Source organism: Thunnus thynnus, chromosome 1 (assembly GCF_963924715.1).
Source record: "Thunnus thynnus chromosome 1, fThuThy2.1, whole genome shotgun sequence".
Classification (NCBI taxonomy): domain Eukaryota; kingdom Metazoa; phylum Chordata; class Actinopteri; order Scombriformes; family Scombridae; genus Thunnus; species Thunnus thynnus.
In genome coordinates this window covers 12,531,472-12,548,408 of record NC_089517.1, presented here as the reverse complement: position 1 = coordinate 12,548,408, position 16,937 = coordinate 12,531,472, and the positions used below count along the sequence as shown (strand labels likewise).

Here is a 16,937-nt window from a genome sequence, read left to right as displayed (position 1 = left end):
AGGTTCCCTCACCTTGCAGCTCGGGGGTTTTAGGGGTAGTCCCGAGGCAGGATTTCCTTGATGCTGAGTGGTATTAGTCTGCTGGGGTGAGTGGGAATCCTCGGACTCTTTTCCACTGTGGTAGACCACCCTATCAGAGATATGAATACTTGAAGCACAGCCCATGCTTCAACCCACTTCAGCCTTTTTCTTTTTGCGCAAGTGCTTTACTTTGAGGGCTACCCGAGTGTCATTCGCTCTCTTTTTGTGGGTTTTTTTTTTTTTTTTTTTTAAAAAGGTCCACTCTCTCTTCTAAGCTTTCATTTTTTTTCTTAAATATATAAATACATATATATCATCTAGGCCACAGCAAAGCCGGTTCTCCAATTGCTCTAACACAAGGCATGAATAATATATCTTTCTATCCCCACCCCCCGACCAGGAAGCTGATTTCCTCCCTCTGTTTTTCACATGAAGTTAATTGGAGATCTTTAATCAAAGCAGCTATTATCCTCGAAAACTTGGATTCCGTTATTCTTCAGCTGGGCTGCTCAGATCCCCATGGACGATTTATCCCTCACTCCGGCTCCTCTTCTCGCCTTCTTCGTACCACATCACCATTTTTTCATTTTTCCTCAACTTCACTGTTATCAAGTAGGCCTAAAGAGAAACACACACACACCATGCAGTCCCCAGCTTCATGCAATAGTTTTATCCATTTTTTGTGTCCAAGCTTTCATGTGTAGTCGTCCTCCCCCACCCCGGAGCCATCAAAAATGATGCTTTTTTTTCTCTCTCTTTAACAATCTGGTTACCCACTTCAGCTCAAGACACGGGCCATAAACCGGTTCTCACGACACTTTGCTCCAGTCCTGAGCGGTTCATCATCAACAGGCTGAAATATTCACACTGCAGAGTATTATTCTGGCCAGTCGCTCCGATGTCAAACACCCCCCGTGGAACATAATGCCATGTAGTCCGACACAACACTCCATTTATCTGCCCAAATTCACCAATTTAGGAAACGGAGAAATCTTGGTGGATGGCTTGCAATCTCCATTCAGGCATCCGCTGCCCGGTTGAGGATGATCCGCCTGATATAAGAGGTCCAAACCCGGGTGCAATTGGCTACAGTGTTACCAGGCTCCACGATATTCTCTCATTCTGGAGGAAAAAAAGGATGTAGAGGCTGTCACATTGTAATATGTGGAGGTACCACCTCTGGAGAATGCAATCGCTTGAGAGAGACAGAGAGAAAAAAAAACGAAAAGAAAAAAAAACAGAAGACCGCTCCGTGTACACAAGTTTCGGATCTGAAATCGGGGACGGCAGGATTATTTAAGGTTGAGAGAGCGGAGATAAGGCAGAATCGAGCTACATATTGCTGATTTTGTGTTTGTCTTTTCTCTGCCTTTTCTGGCGTTTGCCCTTCCAATTCTTCAGCACTGCTTGACAGCGGCACATCCAATAAAAGCACCCGCAAGGATTGACCTACAGCCTTTACTGACGTTAATGCAAATGAGCTCCGCGCAGCTAATCGGCGTCGTGCTCGGCGCCGCTGGGTGGTCCTCCGCTTTCCGTGGGAACTTTGAAAGCAGGAAAAGAGCTCACAGAGAGAAACACAGAACTGGCTGCAGGTATGCTGAACGTTTTCCGCAGATGGCACATGTAAACCGGCTGAAAGGTCTCTAAGGTAGGGTTTTACGGTTTTATTTAGCGCAAAATCAACATTATTTAAAGAGGCAGTCAAACGTTTTTGAACACGAAATAAGTGAATGTTTTTCATTAATTCTAGACTGTATGGAATACCATGTGGGCCAAAATTAATTCAATTAAAGGTGCAGTGTGTAGAATTTAGTGGCATCTAGCGGAACAGACTTGGCAGAAATGAAATATATATTTAATATAATAAGTATGTTTAATTAATGTATAATCACCTGAAAATAAGAATCGTGTTTTCATTACCTTAGAATCAGCCCTTTATATCTACACAGGGAGCGGGTCTTCTTCTACGGAGCCCGCCGTATTGCACTGCCATGTTTCTACAGTAGCCCAGAACACACAAACCAAACATGGCTCCAGAGAGGGCATTTTGCATTGTTTGCGAGTTTTGCGGCCACCGTAGGTTTTCCTAGACGCTTGGAAGGGAAGGGTGAGGGGTATTCAGTTGTTTGCAATGTGCAACCTCACCACTAGATGCTGCTAAATCCCACACAGTGGTCCTTTAAGTAGCACATCATAAAATAAATAATAATATAGCATGAAAAAATGCAGAAAAATATAAAAGTTTTACCAGTGATACATGGTGGTCGGATTACATTACTTGTCCACCACCCCCACTGTCATTTTGCTTTTAAAAAAAAAACAAAAAAACAAAAAACCCATTTAGTTCATTTTCGCGTATCAGCATCCACGTTCATCAAATAAAAAAACTCTAGTTAGTAAAATACTTAGCGTGTTGTCAATGCTTAGTCGGCTGACAGACGCTACAATTATAAACTGAAAGTTTCTGCTCTGTGACCGTCAGCGTCAGCAGCAGAGTCGCAGCACACAGTAGCGGAGTGAGACGCCTGTCGTCCCTCCTGCTCTCTGCTGTAAACACACGTAGCTGTTAGCGAGCAGCTGCTCTCATGTTTCCCCGGGTCTCGGTGCTTGTTTTCCGCAGAAACTCTCCCGCTCTCTGCCTGCTCAGCCTGCTCTCTGTGTGTCTCTCTCCAGATGGCAGGTGGGTTGCTCTGGTTCTGGTTCTAAGTGGCGGTCGTCCTCTGGCTCGTCCCTGCATCTGTGTGCACCGCAGCCCGGTGTCGCTGCAGCCACACACGTGCTCTCTCTCTCTGTCTGTCTAGACCGCACACTCGCTATGCACTGAGCTATTCCTTAAAGGAGATATGCTACTTGTATAACACATTTAAACATCTTAAAATACTTTTTTTTTTTTTAAATCCCTCATGCTTAGGCCCGGCTGGGGGTCAACTCAGGCCCTGCAGGCCACCGTACTTGTAATACACAAGTGGAAACCCTGTTTCATGACAGTGATGTTGTCCCACCCGTCTCACCCCAGCTTCTCCGCAGGATCAGAAAATGCTACTTGTAAATGATACCTGTAACTCTTTACAAGACAATCATTTCTTGGACTTGGACGAACCTAACAATACAGGGATTGACTAAGGAGGGGCAATACAAATAAAATGTTCTATTGTGGTATATATAATTTTATATTGTGATATAAAATATTATATAATATTGTGATATGATGATATAGTAAACTTTTTTAGAAACTTAAATGAAACACTGTTCATAGACAAAACAAACAGATGGAATAATGTTTTGCTTAATCTGTCACTTTCAATTTTTCATCATGTTAATGCAACAATCCCGTAAATCCAATGTTGCCATAAAAAAACAGTCTGTCTCACTGATTTACAACACTGCTCACAATGGACTAACCATATCTAAAAAAGAAGATGATAGATGTGGATGATAGATCAGTTGTTTTATGGTCTATACCATCATAATGCTCAACCTTGTTTCAGTCAGGTGATACAGTATAATGCAATATCTTTGCATAAAATACATGAATATTATAATGTGTTTTTTTAGATTGTATGAGAAAGGTATTGTTTGTAGTCTACAGTTAATTATGAAGAAGTAGTTTATGTTTTTGTTGTATTGGACTGGATTATATTCAGGTGTTCCTCCAGGGGAGATATTATCATTGTACAGTAGAGTTGAATTAGCACAGTCTCAGTCTTCAACCCCAAACATTTACCTCTCATGATGACTGCAAGGTCTTACAGCTCATAGTGAACCTCCCTTTTAAGCCCTCATAACTATATTTTAATCTCAGAGATATGTGAACATGATTGAACAGTGTAAATTGTGGTATTTGCTTTTCATGATGTGGTCAAATAAAGACGAAAAAAACTGTAAACTTACATCATTCTGTTCCCATTTTATTCAATCTCATTCAATCTCCAGTGACACTGCAGGGAAAACAATTCATGAACTGAAGGCTGACTCTGTTTTTATAATTTTGTATATTTTAAAAATCTGTTTCCCTGTTACCAATCAGTTTTTCTAAGTTTTCCTATTTTCTTGATCTTAGTACATTTATTTACTATTTACTCTGTGCAAAGATTCAAATTTTGTCATATTTTCCTTCTCATTGAACATTGTTTTTATTATTTATGCTGCTTATCGTTTTGTTTTGACTAATAAGAGTCTTCATGTGACATTTGTCGCTTCAGAGGTCACATTTCTCAGCCAGGTGCTGAGATTTCCTGCTTTAAAACTCACTTTTCAGTTTCCAACACAAATTCTCTACACTTCCATTTTCAGCTGCAGTTTCTCAAGTTAACAAAACACAAACCAACGAATCAGGCTGTATGTTCGGTTTCACACAAATATCAGCCATTATATGGTTTTGTCAGTGTAGCAACAAGCGGTATCCACTCAGATACTGTATGTAACATGCTTAGCCAGCAAAATACACATTCAGCAACATAATTCACACTACAGAAACAGTTAAGGTTGCGTGACGCCACAGTATATATACAAATCATCTTGCTGTTGATAATGTTGACCTTGACCACTAACTGAAAATGCTAAAAATCAAAAATGAGGCTACTTAAAATGCCCCTTGCGAACACTTTCTGTCTTACCTTACTCAGATACATCTTACAAATTCTTTACATGTAAAGACTGACATCAATTTCACCTCTGCACATCCAGCACATAGATACGTCCGGGATGTTTAGCTTAGCTTAGCAGAAGGACTGGAGGCTGAGAGTTAACAGTTAATTTAGCCTAGTACGGTAGAAAGTGACACATAAAGAATACACCTGTCAGCAACTCGGAAACTGTGTTGTATCTTGTACATCTTGTGTTTTTTTTTTCTTGTGTGTACCAAAACAACGAGTTAAAAGAGGATAAAAGCTGTGTACATCTGCGGAATTGTTAATTCTCAGTGGGATCTGCTGTAATATCAACCCAGATTACACGGCCTGTTGAGTCAAATGTTAGTAGATCATTGTTTAATGAAGCTTTAAGCAACAAATCATATGAGATTGTGGTTAGTTGTTTTAGGCAGGGCATGACAAAAGAGCTCAAACTTTAAAATCCCTGTAAATCACAGCTTCAAATGATTTATTGCTGACATAAAACAAAAAAAACACTCCAATTTAATAAAAATATTGTAAGTTATAAATAAATACTCTAGAGATATGACAGATGACAGCACATAAATGACTCCACTGACAGATCAGTATCAGATTTTAGAAACACAGGCTGCATTATTCATGAGGAAATGACATGTTTACTGCTGCTGTATTTGCACTTTCGTCATTTATGTGTGTTTGGTCATCACTTACCATCATTGTACTTTGTGCTGCTACATTCTTTAGCTGAGCCATCATAGGAAAGTAAACTTGTAATGTACTTGTATTTGGTTTACTATCATATAGGCTGTCTTTTCTACACTGTAAATTGAGTTATGTTATGTCCTGTGCCTTAAGTGTCAGTCAGTGTGTTTTTTTAACTATATTATAATGTGTCTTTATTAACTGATTGGATCAATGTCCTTCTGCACTAATTATATCTGGCGTTAAAGGTATTATGTCAAGTTTAAGGAGTGTTCTTGGACGCTGTAGTAATATATAAACTTGTATATATATCCAAATAAAGACAGCAATGAATCATTATGTGGAAATTAGCCAAAGTTTGGATATTTGGAACAAGAACACTAAATAGTGTTTTAGGCAGGTGCCAATGCCTGCATTTCTGATATTAGATTTCTTTTTTTCAGTTTCAGCATTAATATATCAAATTCCAACAAGAAAAAAGGTATTTTTATGACCTCCTCTTACCAATAGATAAACATTCAAATTAAACTACCCATTAAGTGTGATTATTCCCACAACTTTCATCAGAGTTAGTTGTCATTCTGGTTGAAATTTGCTGGTTTCTGTATTATTTGCAGTGGCCTTGAGACATTTTTTAAGACTCCTCAATTCTCAAAGCATTGAAAAACTTCAACTTCCATTGGGTCAGAGTTTGTAAAGTTTAAGTGTCCCATCACTGAAAGGAATTGAGCCATAGTTAATCTTCCTCTCCTATTTCACCTTCCTCTTTTGATACCTCATCCTGTCTATCTGTGGCTGTACCAGGAAATCAAGAGATCCGGGAGGGGAAATCTTGAAAGGAGCTGCACAACAAACATATAGCAGTTGTGAATTTACGGTTTGTGTGCACCCCTGTGACCCCGGTCTATTAGTAAAGTACTTGCTGAAAACTGATATAATGTTATTATGGTCAGAAAAAATATGACCATGCAGATGGTGACAGACAAACTAATTTTACACATGCTTCAAAACTCTGTGCCTGTAAACTACAAAGAATCCAGGTTCAGATGTTACAGGAAGCAATGCTGAGTTGAGTCGAGAGGGGAAATCTTGTTTGTTATCAAGTGAACACTTTTATCTCTGAATTAATCCCACATACTTCCTGATATGTCATCAGTAAATTGTGATGTCTCATATCTACACTGCTCTGTACCCATTCCTATTAACTCTCACTGGTCAGAGTCACACTCAGCGGCACAACACTTGCACAATGTTACAACTACAACAATAAAAGGTTTCCACTTTTGGTGCATTGGTTGTTTAAAACTGAATTTAATCAAAATAATGCTCTTTATCAATATTTGCAATTGTCTTAAAACTGTTAAAGCGGTGTGCATTAGTTATCTAACACCACTAGAGGGCACCAAAAGTGGTGATTTTCTACTATTACATATATTAGCATTAAACTTATTTATGTTTTCTTGAAAAGTCTAGACAATTCATGACAAAGCTTTGAGAGTTTATTACAAATATTGAAATAAGATATCTCTGTTGGCCTGCTTAATTACAAACACAAAAAGTTAGGCACACCCTGGTGATTCAGTGCTATGTGATGTGCACCATGTTTCCTGTCTCTCTTTATTATCAACTACTACTAAATGTCATAAAAAACTGTATCTAAACAGGAAGTCAAAGTTGTTAGTTTGAAGACAGTAAATTATTAATTTATATTTACTTCAAGTGTTAAACACAAGCAAGAAATCCACATTTGTGCTTAAGAACATGTAGACTGACGTAGTTTGAAATTGCAGTGCTGCTCAAACTATAAACTGTTTAACCTGCAACAGTACAGTAGACAACTGTGCAAATTGGACAATATAGCAATAACCAGCTACTGTATTTAATGTCACTATTGTCTACTAGATTTTAAACAAGCCAATGGCTGTGTCTCACAGGACGTCCAGACACAACACAGAAAATCTAAACTGTTCTTCTTATTGCACTGCAACCATGCTGCTGCATCATGTATTGTCTGCACATGATGTGCTTGCAGTATCTTTGTTCAACATGTGGTCCCTGGCCATGATCCAGCGCAAAACTGTCATTCGGGTTACAATAGACAAGTTAAAGGATACCTTGTTCAAAGCAAATTAAAGTTTGCACATTAAACCTCAGTGATGTGGATGAACTCCTGTCTCTGGGTCAATGACACATTGTTGAATGACTGTTGTGTTTTATAGTGCACAATCAAATGTTTTAAATAACTCTAGCTAGCATATCAAACATTAATCCTACTTCCTGTAATCCTAAAAAAGATGCCATTTAAAGGAAAACCTAAGACGTAACAACACACACACACACACACACACACACACACGCACATTAAAAACTACTTCTATATTTTCATCAACAAAGCAAGTCATTTTATCTTTTTGATTTAATATTTTACTGTTAAAGTTTAAATCCATAAATCACATTGTGTTGTTTGGATGGAAAACAGAGGAGTTCTAATGATATAAACGCCATTTTCACAAAAATAAATCGCTTTAAAGTGTGATCTGCAATGAACAAAGTTTCCCATTCAGTCAGCCTCATTCAATAACACTTATACAATTACAGTGAGTGAGTTACTGTATACTTTAACACACTGTTTTGACTCCTTTTAAAGGTTACCTTGAGCCTATATTTAGACTAGGAAACCAAGGACCTTTATTGAATGTTTGTCTCACAATATTGTACCTTTTTTTGCATTCTCTCATCTTACCGTTATAATTATACATATATGTAATAATAATAGTGTTTATTTATATAGCACCTTTCAAGAGCAGATATCACAAAGTGCTTCACAGTAAAAACAAACAAAAACAATACAGACATTCAGCTAAACACACAAGTCAAAAACAGAAACAAACTAAACAAATTAAAACAAAAGCAAGTCTGAACAAATGGGTCTTTAGCTGTTTTTTAAGTGCCCACAGTGTCCATAGATCTTAAGTCCAATGGGAGAGAGTTCTTAAGTTTAGGAGTTACAACCTCAAAAGCACAGTCTCCTTTTGTCTTGAGCCTGGAGCGAGGGACAACCAACAAACCCTTATCCGAGGACCTCAGATTCCCACTGGTGTTATATGGCTGCAGGAGCTCTTTAAGGTTGGAAGGTGCTTGACCATGCAAGGCTTTGAATGTGATTACAAGGATCTTGAACTGTATTCTGAAATTGATGGGAAGCCAGTGTAAAAACATCAAGATTGGTGTTACATGAGACCTTTTGGGGGACTTAGTCAGGAGCTTGGTGGCAGCATTTTGGACTACTTATAACCGTTCAGGGATGTCTTGCTAAGACAGGTGAAAAGAGAATTGCAGTAATCAAGACGGGAGGAAATGAACACATGTATAATCATTTCCATCTCAGCTATAGACACAATGGGCCTGAGTTTAGCAATGTTTCTCAGCTGGTGGAAACAGGAGCGATCCAAACAATTTGCATGCTGGTCAAGATTCAAAGCCTGGCCCACAGAAACGCCCAGATTATGAAGCATAGGTTTAACAGAAGATAAAGAGCCGAGACTTTCCATCACCTTGAGGACAGTGTCATCAGGGGCAGAAATGAGAACTTCTGTTTTATCAAATATTTAGCAGTAGAAAATTATCTGCCATCCAATCTTTTATAGAGTTGAGGCAGTTCAGCAGAACAAACAGTTTTGAGACATTTTGATGTTAAAATGAAATGTATAATTGAATATCATCCGCATAACAATGGAAGGAGATACCTTTAAAATGATTCATTATCTGCCTGAGTGGAAGCAAGTACAATGCAAACAGCAACAGGCCCAGAACAGAACCTAGGGGAACACCACAAAACAAAGACTCAGTTGACGAGGTATAATTATGAACTGTAACCAAAAAGGTCCTGTCTGACAGGTACGAGGAGAACCAATCCAAAGCTGATCCAGAGATACCCACCCACTGCCCGATCCTCTCAATCAATGTCAAAAGCAGCACTGAGATCTAACAGTACCAATACAGAACATTCTCCTGCATCATCCTGTGTTAACAGATCATTTGAGACTCTGACAAAAGCTGTTTCTGATGAATGCAGCCGACAGAAACCAGATTGAAACTTGTTGAAGTCTATGACAGCTGTAAGCTGCTTGGCAACCACTTTTTCTAAGACCTTAGCTATAAAAGGTAACTTATAAATAGGCCTGTAGTTCTGGGGCAGAGAAGTTTCCAGATTAGTTATATATACAATATATTACATTTATAATAATATATTATCACATGTTTCACTAAACAAGTAACTAGATATAAACCAACACATTAATATGTGTAATTTTTCTTTTTCATTACATAGGCATCCAGGTACAGGAGTACGATCTTCAGTATGACCACTGTCACAACATTTTGAAAGGCGCTCTATACAGGAACATTTTTTATTACATAATGACATCAACGGACACTGGAAGAGTAAACACAGGAGTTACAAACGACTGAAAAGGTGAACAGGAGAATATGCAGCCACTTCTTGGGTGATTACATCAAACATTTAAAGGATAGGTTCACATTTTGTACTAAAAAGACTGTAACTTAAAATACCACTTAATTTGTCTGTCTGTTAAAGTCTCATATGAGCTTCAACTTACATGTGGACATGTAAGTGTTGTTTAAGGATAGGTTTTTAAAAAAATATGAACCTATCCTTTAAGGAGGTTACCCTGTGAGTCAAAACCATTTTAAGTACATCAGACACTTATGGAAAAGATGGTTTTCCTGAGCTCAAAACTCAATAGACTGCTTGTGTGTTCTCTCTAATTCCAACCAAGTAACTTGTAACCACTTTTATAGGAAAATATCCTCTTTCTGTGCTAGAGTAAAACAGATAAAACATCACAATATGATTTCAAATAACTACTTTGTTTATCTGTCATGTACTGCATTACCACCATTGTTTGGCACATATTATGTTGTATTGTGCTTATTTTGTATTGTTAGTTTATGTGTGACAGATATTGTTCTTTCTTCCTACATGGATAAAAAAATCGACATTCCAGGACATTCTCTGAGGCACTTTTATTCATACATTATATACGTATAACCTCTGAAGGTCCAGTTACCAGAGACTGGCTGACTGGACTGGAATTCAGCCTGTAAAGTTACCCATAGCCACGAGGAGCTGCAGACGTTGACTGCTGTTTTCCTGCCGACTTTGAAGCCTAATCATTAGGCCTACCGGATCCTAATCAATTCTTCTGTTTGAAGACAGTTGTTGAGGCGGCTGCAGTATTGCACAATTAGGCAGCTGTACAAACAAGCAATCCATCTGCAGAAGACTACATAGAAGCAGAGAGGGAAAAAAAAGAAGTACGGCTCAACAGCTGTGAAGAGGAGCTCAGTGACTTGGCTTCAAGAGTAACTATCCTGACGCACGGTCACCTTCAATGGAGAGTGTGATTCTGACGTTTGATTTATCAGTAGGCCTACGGGACGCACAGCCCTTGTCACAGGCCACAGTTGTAGCCTGATAGCGTTCACCCTGCAGCGCTTGATCCAAACCACATTGTGACAAAGGTGAAGCAGTTAAATAGGCAGCATGCTTGTGCCGAATGTCAGAGAGCCATGCATAGTCAGGATGTGTCCACTGGTAGAGAACTGTTTTGGTCCCATTGAAGTCATATGCTGTCACAGAGGGGTCTGAAAAAGGTTAATTAGATTGAGGAAATTGTGAATTCAGGCTCTGTCACTTACAGCACAATTGGATCAATCCTCAAGCGGTTTGTCCCAAATCAAAGCTGTTTACTTGTTAAAGATGAATGTCCCTCAAAGGTCTTGAGAGTCCATTTTGGGTCACACCTCGTAAGACACTATATGGCTTTAAAGTGATGCTCTCATCTTAAGTGAGAAGAGTGGTGGCTGATTTATGTGTGACAATAAAAAGACTTTGTAAGTTCAGTGCTGTGAAAATAAATCAAATAACAACTTGCGATAAAGATGGCAGCTTTTAAAAGTTCAAGAGAGTGTAAAGAAGAAATTCACTGGCTAAATTTAATGTGAAGGAGTTTAGTATTTAATCACCAACAGGTTATGGAGAGCAAGTCTTCATAATAAGCAGATTGTTTTTTCATATACAGCTGAATCCAGTGTTATGTTCTAAAATTTATCTGCACAAATTTATCTACTCACCATGAAACTAATGCTATTTATTATTCAATAAACTTCAGCATGTAGTGTGTATTTTTCACCACTAGATGGCAGCAGAATGCAGATATCAAAAGGTTGTTGCACTCGCAGCCTTTTTGTTTCTTAATACAAAGAAATACACATCCTTTTCAACATTTTAACATTTCTAATTCCACTCATGTCACATTATCATGGAGGTTTATCTTAAATATTAAAATACTCAGTAAACTAATTCTCATAAAATAGATAGATAAGTAGTCACTATATAAGACTCTCCTATAAGCTGCACAGCGTGAGTGGTTATTTATTGGAGATAAAACTGTTAGTGATGTAACAGCACTTCTGGCCTAAAAACATTTCCATACTGTAAATCTTAGTCTGCTAATTTGTCTTTTGCTGTTCACTTAATAACTTGGGATCAAAACCTTTCACCCCCACCAGAACAAGAAAACAGAAGTAAATTAATTATAATGTTTATACAGTATTTTTAAAAAAAGGTGTTTGCGCTTTAGTTAAGTAAAAAGAAAACACCACTGTCCATGAAATAGCTATTCAGGTTACCAAACGCATATCTTAATTTTACAGATATTCACTGAAGAACACAAAAGTTACAAAAAATGTGCCCTCAACATAACGAAAAGAGATTAAATAATAATAAAAGAGAGTTTAAAAAACCTCTTTTATTATTATTTACAGTACAGTCACCATTTTTATTTGCAGCATGCCAGTTTACATAACAAAATATGGTGCAATATTCCTCCCATTGACACATCAGCCTGGTTAATGTTTACATAAAGGTGTTGCAGTAAAGGTGGAGCCATGGTCAGTGCAAACTGTGCCATTTATCAACCAGGTGATTCCACGTTTGCAGGGTTTGTCTAAACTGTGATGGCCTCCTCCATTCAACTAGATGTGTGATGTGTATAAAGGGCTGCAATATTTTTCACACCACAAACAGGTTAAATTTAACAGAAAACGCAACGACAAACAAATTCACGATGACACACTATTCTTTTTAATTGTATTTAATATCATTGCATCATACACAACTTCACTCGCATTCCCCTGCTGAGCCATAACTCCCCTTGATTTTATTGCTTGAAAATAAACATCAAGGCAGACTTCAGGAGGTAAGCATCTACACACTTATATCCTACTGTATATGTGGCACAGGAATCATAAAACTTCACAACAAAACATCTTTCATTCTTTAGGCATTTTTGCTTTGCAAACAAAAGCAGCTAAGCAGTTCAGTGAGAATGACTAGCAGCATATAACTGGCCTAGATTTGCAACAGGAGAAAACAGCAGAGGCAAAAGGTATACAATATTTGATATGGACAGCATACTTTTTAAGTAAATATATAAAAACACTAATTTTCGGGACATCCAATAAAGAGTATGAAAAATATAAATATAACTTTGTCTGTTCAATCAATTCAAATCTTTACAAAATAATAAACTAGCAATAAGAAATGAATATTGTTTAATGACCCATGTAACAACTTTTATGCATGTCTTTAAACAAAAAAAAAAAAAAAACTTTGGAAAGAGACAGATTTATGGTTTCGGAGTTTTCAAGAGGAGGGAGTTTCTTGCCTCCTGTGCCCTATAGTTTGATGACATTCACATACCAAACTGTACCTTGTCCTCAAAGTTATGGCTTTTAGATGTATTAGCCATAAACAATTCAGCTTCACAATAGCCAGGCCAGAAATGCAGTTAATATTGAGATTACTGGTTGAAGGAAAGTGGTGTTCATTTGTTGCCATTGAGCATATATATCTCTGAACAAAACTGTTTGCAAAAAGGCACTGTGATGCACAGCGATGTCAAACCAAAAACAATTCATGCATGTTCATTTAGGACATAAAGACCCGATCTGAAAAAGGGCTTTAGTGCCATTATTGGCTTTATATTTGTTTCACACAGGTTTGAAGAGTTGCAGCAGGGGACACACCTACACCTATTTCAGACCCTAACCGTAACCCTTCATTAACCTGTGTGAACATAGTTACATACTTGATTGACTGACAATAAAAATCAAACAAATTACAGTGGAATTAAAATTCCGGGTTGAGGCTTTAATCTTCAAAGCTCAATAAAAACTGCCTATTTCTGGCAAGGCTAGTAGAAGTAGGACTGCAGGGTACCACGGCGGCGGACATCAGTTGTCCAGCAGTGGAAGCCGCCACCCAGGGAGTTGGCATGGCGAATGTTCACCTTTATGGTCTTGATACCTGCATCAAAAACACATTCACACATCATTACACAGCTTTTATTTTCAGGCACCTGCCTCACAGATGAATAGGATCACCACAATGTCAATGAAATGAATCTTAAATAATAAAAAAATAAGCTGGAATACTCACCAAGGCTCTCAAACATTTTCTGAATAGTGACTTCATTGGCATCAACCATAACACGCTTCTCATCCAACATCAGGACATTCATAGACAGCCATTTGGAGGACATCCACAGTGGGTGGTCTGCACAGAAAGCAAGGGAGTGTCTTTTTTGCTGTGAGAATTCAAAATGTTCTGCTTGTGTAAGAGAAGATAAATTTAGTTTTGATACCCACCCTCAGGAATCAGAGGTGTCGGAGGTTTCACAATAGTCCAGCCGGCCTTCTTGAACATGTCGATCTGAGATAAAGGACATAAAGCAGCTGTGAAAATGGGGCACTTTGTGGTGTATGTATCCGACCACAAGAGGACAGCACAGGACACTCTGAGACATGGTCACCAAAGAGGAACATTCAGCTTTTACTGACTTACCTGCTTACACGGGCGGTCAGGGTTTGACAGCACCAGTCCCGGCCCGATGATGTTAAAAGTGGCATCAATGTGCATGGGGTTAGGGTCCTTGAATGAGATGATGTGGATCTTGTAGTCGGGTGCCAGATGACGACGCATCCACTCAATTCCCATGTAATTTGTAACCTGCAAAATAAGTAAACAAATAGATAAAACGCAGTAGTTTTAGAGGGTATGGATGGAATATTAATGCTCACAGACTTCTATATGTTATCCACAATTCATGGCAATCTTTTGCTATATCTAATCTTTTATTCTGCACCTTGCATGTCACTTTGCAGGCAGCTGACATACATACACTGTTGTAAAGGAATGCAACATTTGTCCCTGTGGTAGTTTGAGAGAAATCAGATTCAAAACATGTTTGCAAGTGACTTCAGCAGCCTACCTGACTCCTTTGGACAAAAAGGTCCCTTCCTGCTCGAATGAAATCTGCAGCATCGAAGCAGGGCTCGTGCTCTGTGGTCACAAACTTACCCTGGGCAGCAAGCTTGTGTCTGTCCTCCACTGTGCGGATGGGGTATTCCTGAATGGTGTCACACAATAGTGGTTTACACTCCAGCAGTTAAGCAGTAACATGCAGTCGATTTACATTTACAATACAATAAAAAGCATGGTGCAAAGAGGACAGATGTGATTTGAATAAACTGAATGTTTAAAAGCAAAAACACAGTCCACAGTTGAAACATTTAATGTATACTTGACTTGAGCATTTATTACCAGCAGGAGAGATAGCAGAGATAAGGCCTCACCTGATCATACAGCTCATCAGCCATAGTGGGTTTAGGAGCAGTGGTCCATTTGGCACCTTTTCTGAAGTACTCCTTGATCAAAGGTCTGTATGCTCGGTACTCAAAGAAGCGAGCCCTCCAGGCCATAGGAGCCTCAATAATCTCATTTCCCACAACCATAAGGATGTCTCTGGGCATGGCAGCATACATGCCTACAATAAAATATACAATTAGCTCACATAGAACATTTTATAAAATAGGATAGTATGCATTAGAACAGATAAATGTGCAACTTCTATTGTCATGGATTACTGGATTTTAGCCGTGGAGGATTTAAAAGGTACTGAAAATATGAAACAGATTACAGTTTTACATGTGGAAGTCTATCTCTTAACCTGATGAGGTGAAGTCTGGAGTTTTGTACTCCAGGGACCAGTCGATGGGTTCTGGCCTCCTCACAGTGACGCCCTCGTGACGCAGAATATTGCACATTTCTTCAATCTCAGCAACAGCTTTTTTCAAGTGTTCAGCAGGAAAAGATTGGCCCCCATGCTGCTGGTAGAAGGACCAATACTTCTCATATGTGTTAGCCTGTTGAGAGAGGGTCACAATTCAATAACATGGAGTTAATATCATTTTGGTATCATTTCACAGATTTGAGAGAGGAACTTGTACTGCATTTGCTAAAATATTAAAGCTTACTTTCACTTCCACAGTGAAAGGAGGCACTTGGGCATTTTCAGCACGGCCCACGATCACCTCCTCAAGAGGGTCCCATTCATTGTAACTGCAGACAGGGCACTCCTGCTGCATGGGTTCAGTAACATGCTCGTCCACAACTGCACGTTGCGGCTCTGCAGCTGCTGCGCTGGAGGTGCTCTGGAAGGCCTTCTGCGCCCATCCAGTCACCGTCCGGCCAAGCTGAGGAGAAAAAAAAAAGATCATAATATATTTTTTAAATTCTGCAACAAAAAAATGCTTTTAGCTTCTAAAAGAAGTGTCCAGAACTGCTATATGTAACTGCTATATATTTGTTTTAATCCACTTTAGTGCAAGAAATGGAGTGAAATTAGAAGTGATAGAGTCAAATAAATGACTTGGCAGGCAGATCACACAGAAAGTAAACATTGAAATTCACAATAACAGAAACAAAGTGACCTCAGATAGGCATATCACTAAGAACTATTTTCAGTAAGATTGGCTTGGTGCCAAAGTACAGTACACGTGTATTTAAAAGACGTTATCTCCACAGATACGCGTTACAGTGAGGCCCCGTTACAATGAGGCCCCTGCAGGCGCAGGAGCAGCTCCAATATCGCTGAGTTTGGGAGGCATCTGCGCCAAACAGCTGCCCACTGTCACTCAGGGACCAACTATTAGAAAGAAACAGTTTTTTTTGACTTAATCAATGTTTTAAACGTTTTTTTTTTTTTTTGCCCAAAGCGTCGATTTGTACTGTTTTCGAGATTTATTTATTTCCGTAAAATGCGTAATCAGTGCAACAAAATATCAATAAACAAATTAGATTGATCTCAAGTGAAAGAAACAGTCGAGCAAAATGTCTTTATTCGCGTTGACTGACGTGTGCTTTCTTTAAATTTTAAACTATTTAAATGCTTTTTAAAAAATCTTTTATTTATTTTCTTCTTCTTCTTCTTCTTATTTTTAATGTGCACATAAAAAACAAGACATGAAACCACCATAATACCAACCATGGCTCCGATCAGATGGGCAGCTTCGGCCCCCCTGCTACCTCCTCTCAGACACCTTACTCGCAGCATCGTCCAACGTTATACTGAGTGTGTCAGTGAAATCAAACGGCAGCGCAGGTTTCACCTCTCCCTTTGCTCATAAATGAAGACGCCTTCTGCTCGCCGCCAAATTTATAGGCGTGGGTCA

General features: G+C 38.7%; 2 protein-coding genes across 2 annotated transcripts in view; both read right to left on the bottom strand.

Annotated features, from left to right (window-relative positions):
• pde8a (phosphodiesterase 8A) overlaps positions 1-1,481 on the bottom strand; it is a 45,826-nt gene extending 44,345 nt beyond the window's left edge. Inside the window, exon 1 of the mRNA XM_067585100.1 lies at positions 13-1,481. Coding sequence (XP_067441201.1) covers positions 13-165 — 153 coding nt within the window. The 5' untranslated portion in view covers positions 166-1,481. The remainder of the gene's footprint in view (positions 1-12) is intronic.
• Positions 1,482-12,501: 11,020 nt separating this feature from the next.
• gatm (glycine amidinotransferase (L-arginine:glycine amidinotransferase)) lies at positions 12,502-16,903 on the bottom strand. The gene is made up of 9 exons (XM_067585089.1): positions 16,751-16,903; positions 15,741-15,959; positions 15,434-15,629; positions 15,060-15,250; positions 14,696-14,833; positions 14,269-14,433; positions 14,073-14,136; positions 13,864-13,980; positions 12,502-13,731 (listed from the first exon to the last, which is right to left on the bottom strand). The coding sequence occupies exons 1-9, from the start codon at positions 16,817-16,819 to the stop codon at positions 13,619-13,621; spliced, it is 1,272 nt and encodes a 423-aa protein (XP_067441190.1). The 5' UTR covers positions 16,820-16,903; the 3' UTR covers positions 12,502-13,618.
• Positions 16,904-16,937: the final 34 nt, after the last annotated feature.

What these genes read in the sequence shown, in the direction of transcription:
- gatm (XM_067585089.1), bottom strand. Translation starts at nt 16,819, where the DNA reads ATGCTGCGAGTAAGGTGTCTGAGAGGAGGTAGCAGGGGGGCCGAAGCT. An exon ending in CCCATCTGATCGGAGCCATG is followed by an intron (nt 15,960 to 16,750) that starts GTTGGTATTATG and finishes TTTTCTCCTCAG; the next exon opens with CTTGGCCGGACGGTGACTGG. An exon ending in TCCAGACTTCACCTCATCAG is followed by an intron (nt 15,251 to 15,433) that starts GTTAAGAGATAG and finishes ATTTTATTGTAG; the next exon opens with GCATGTATGCTGCCATGCCC.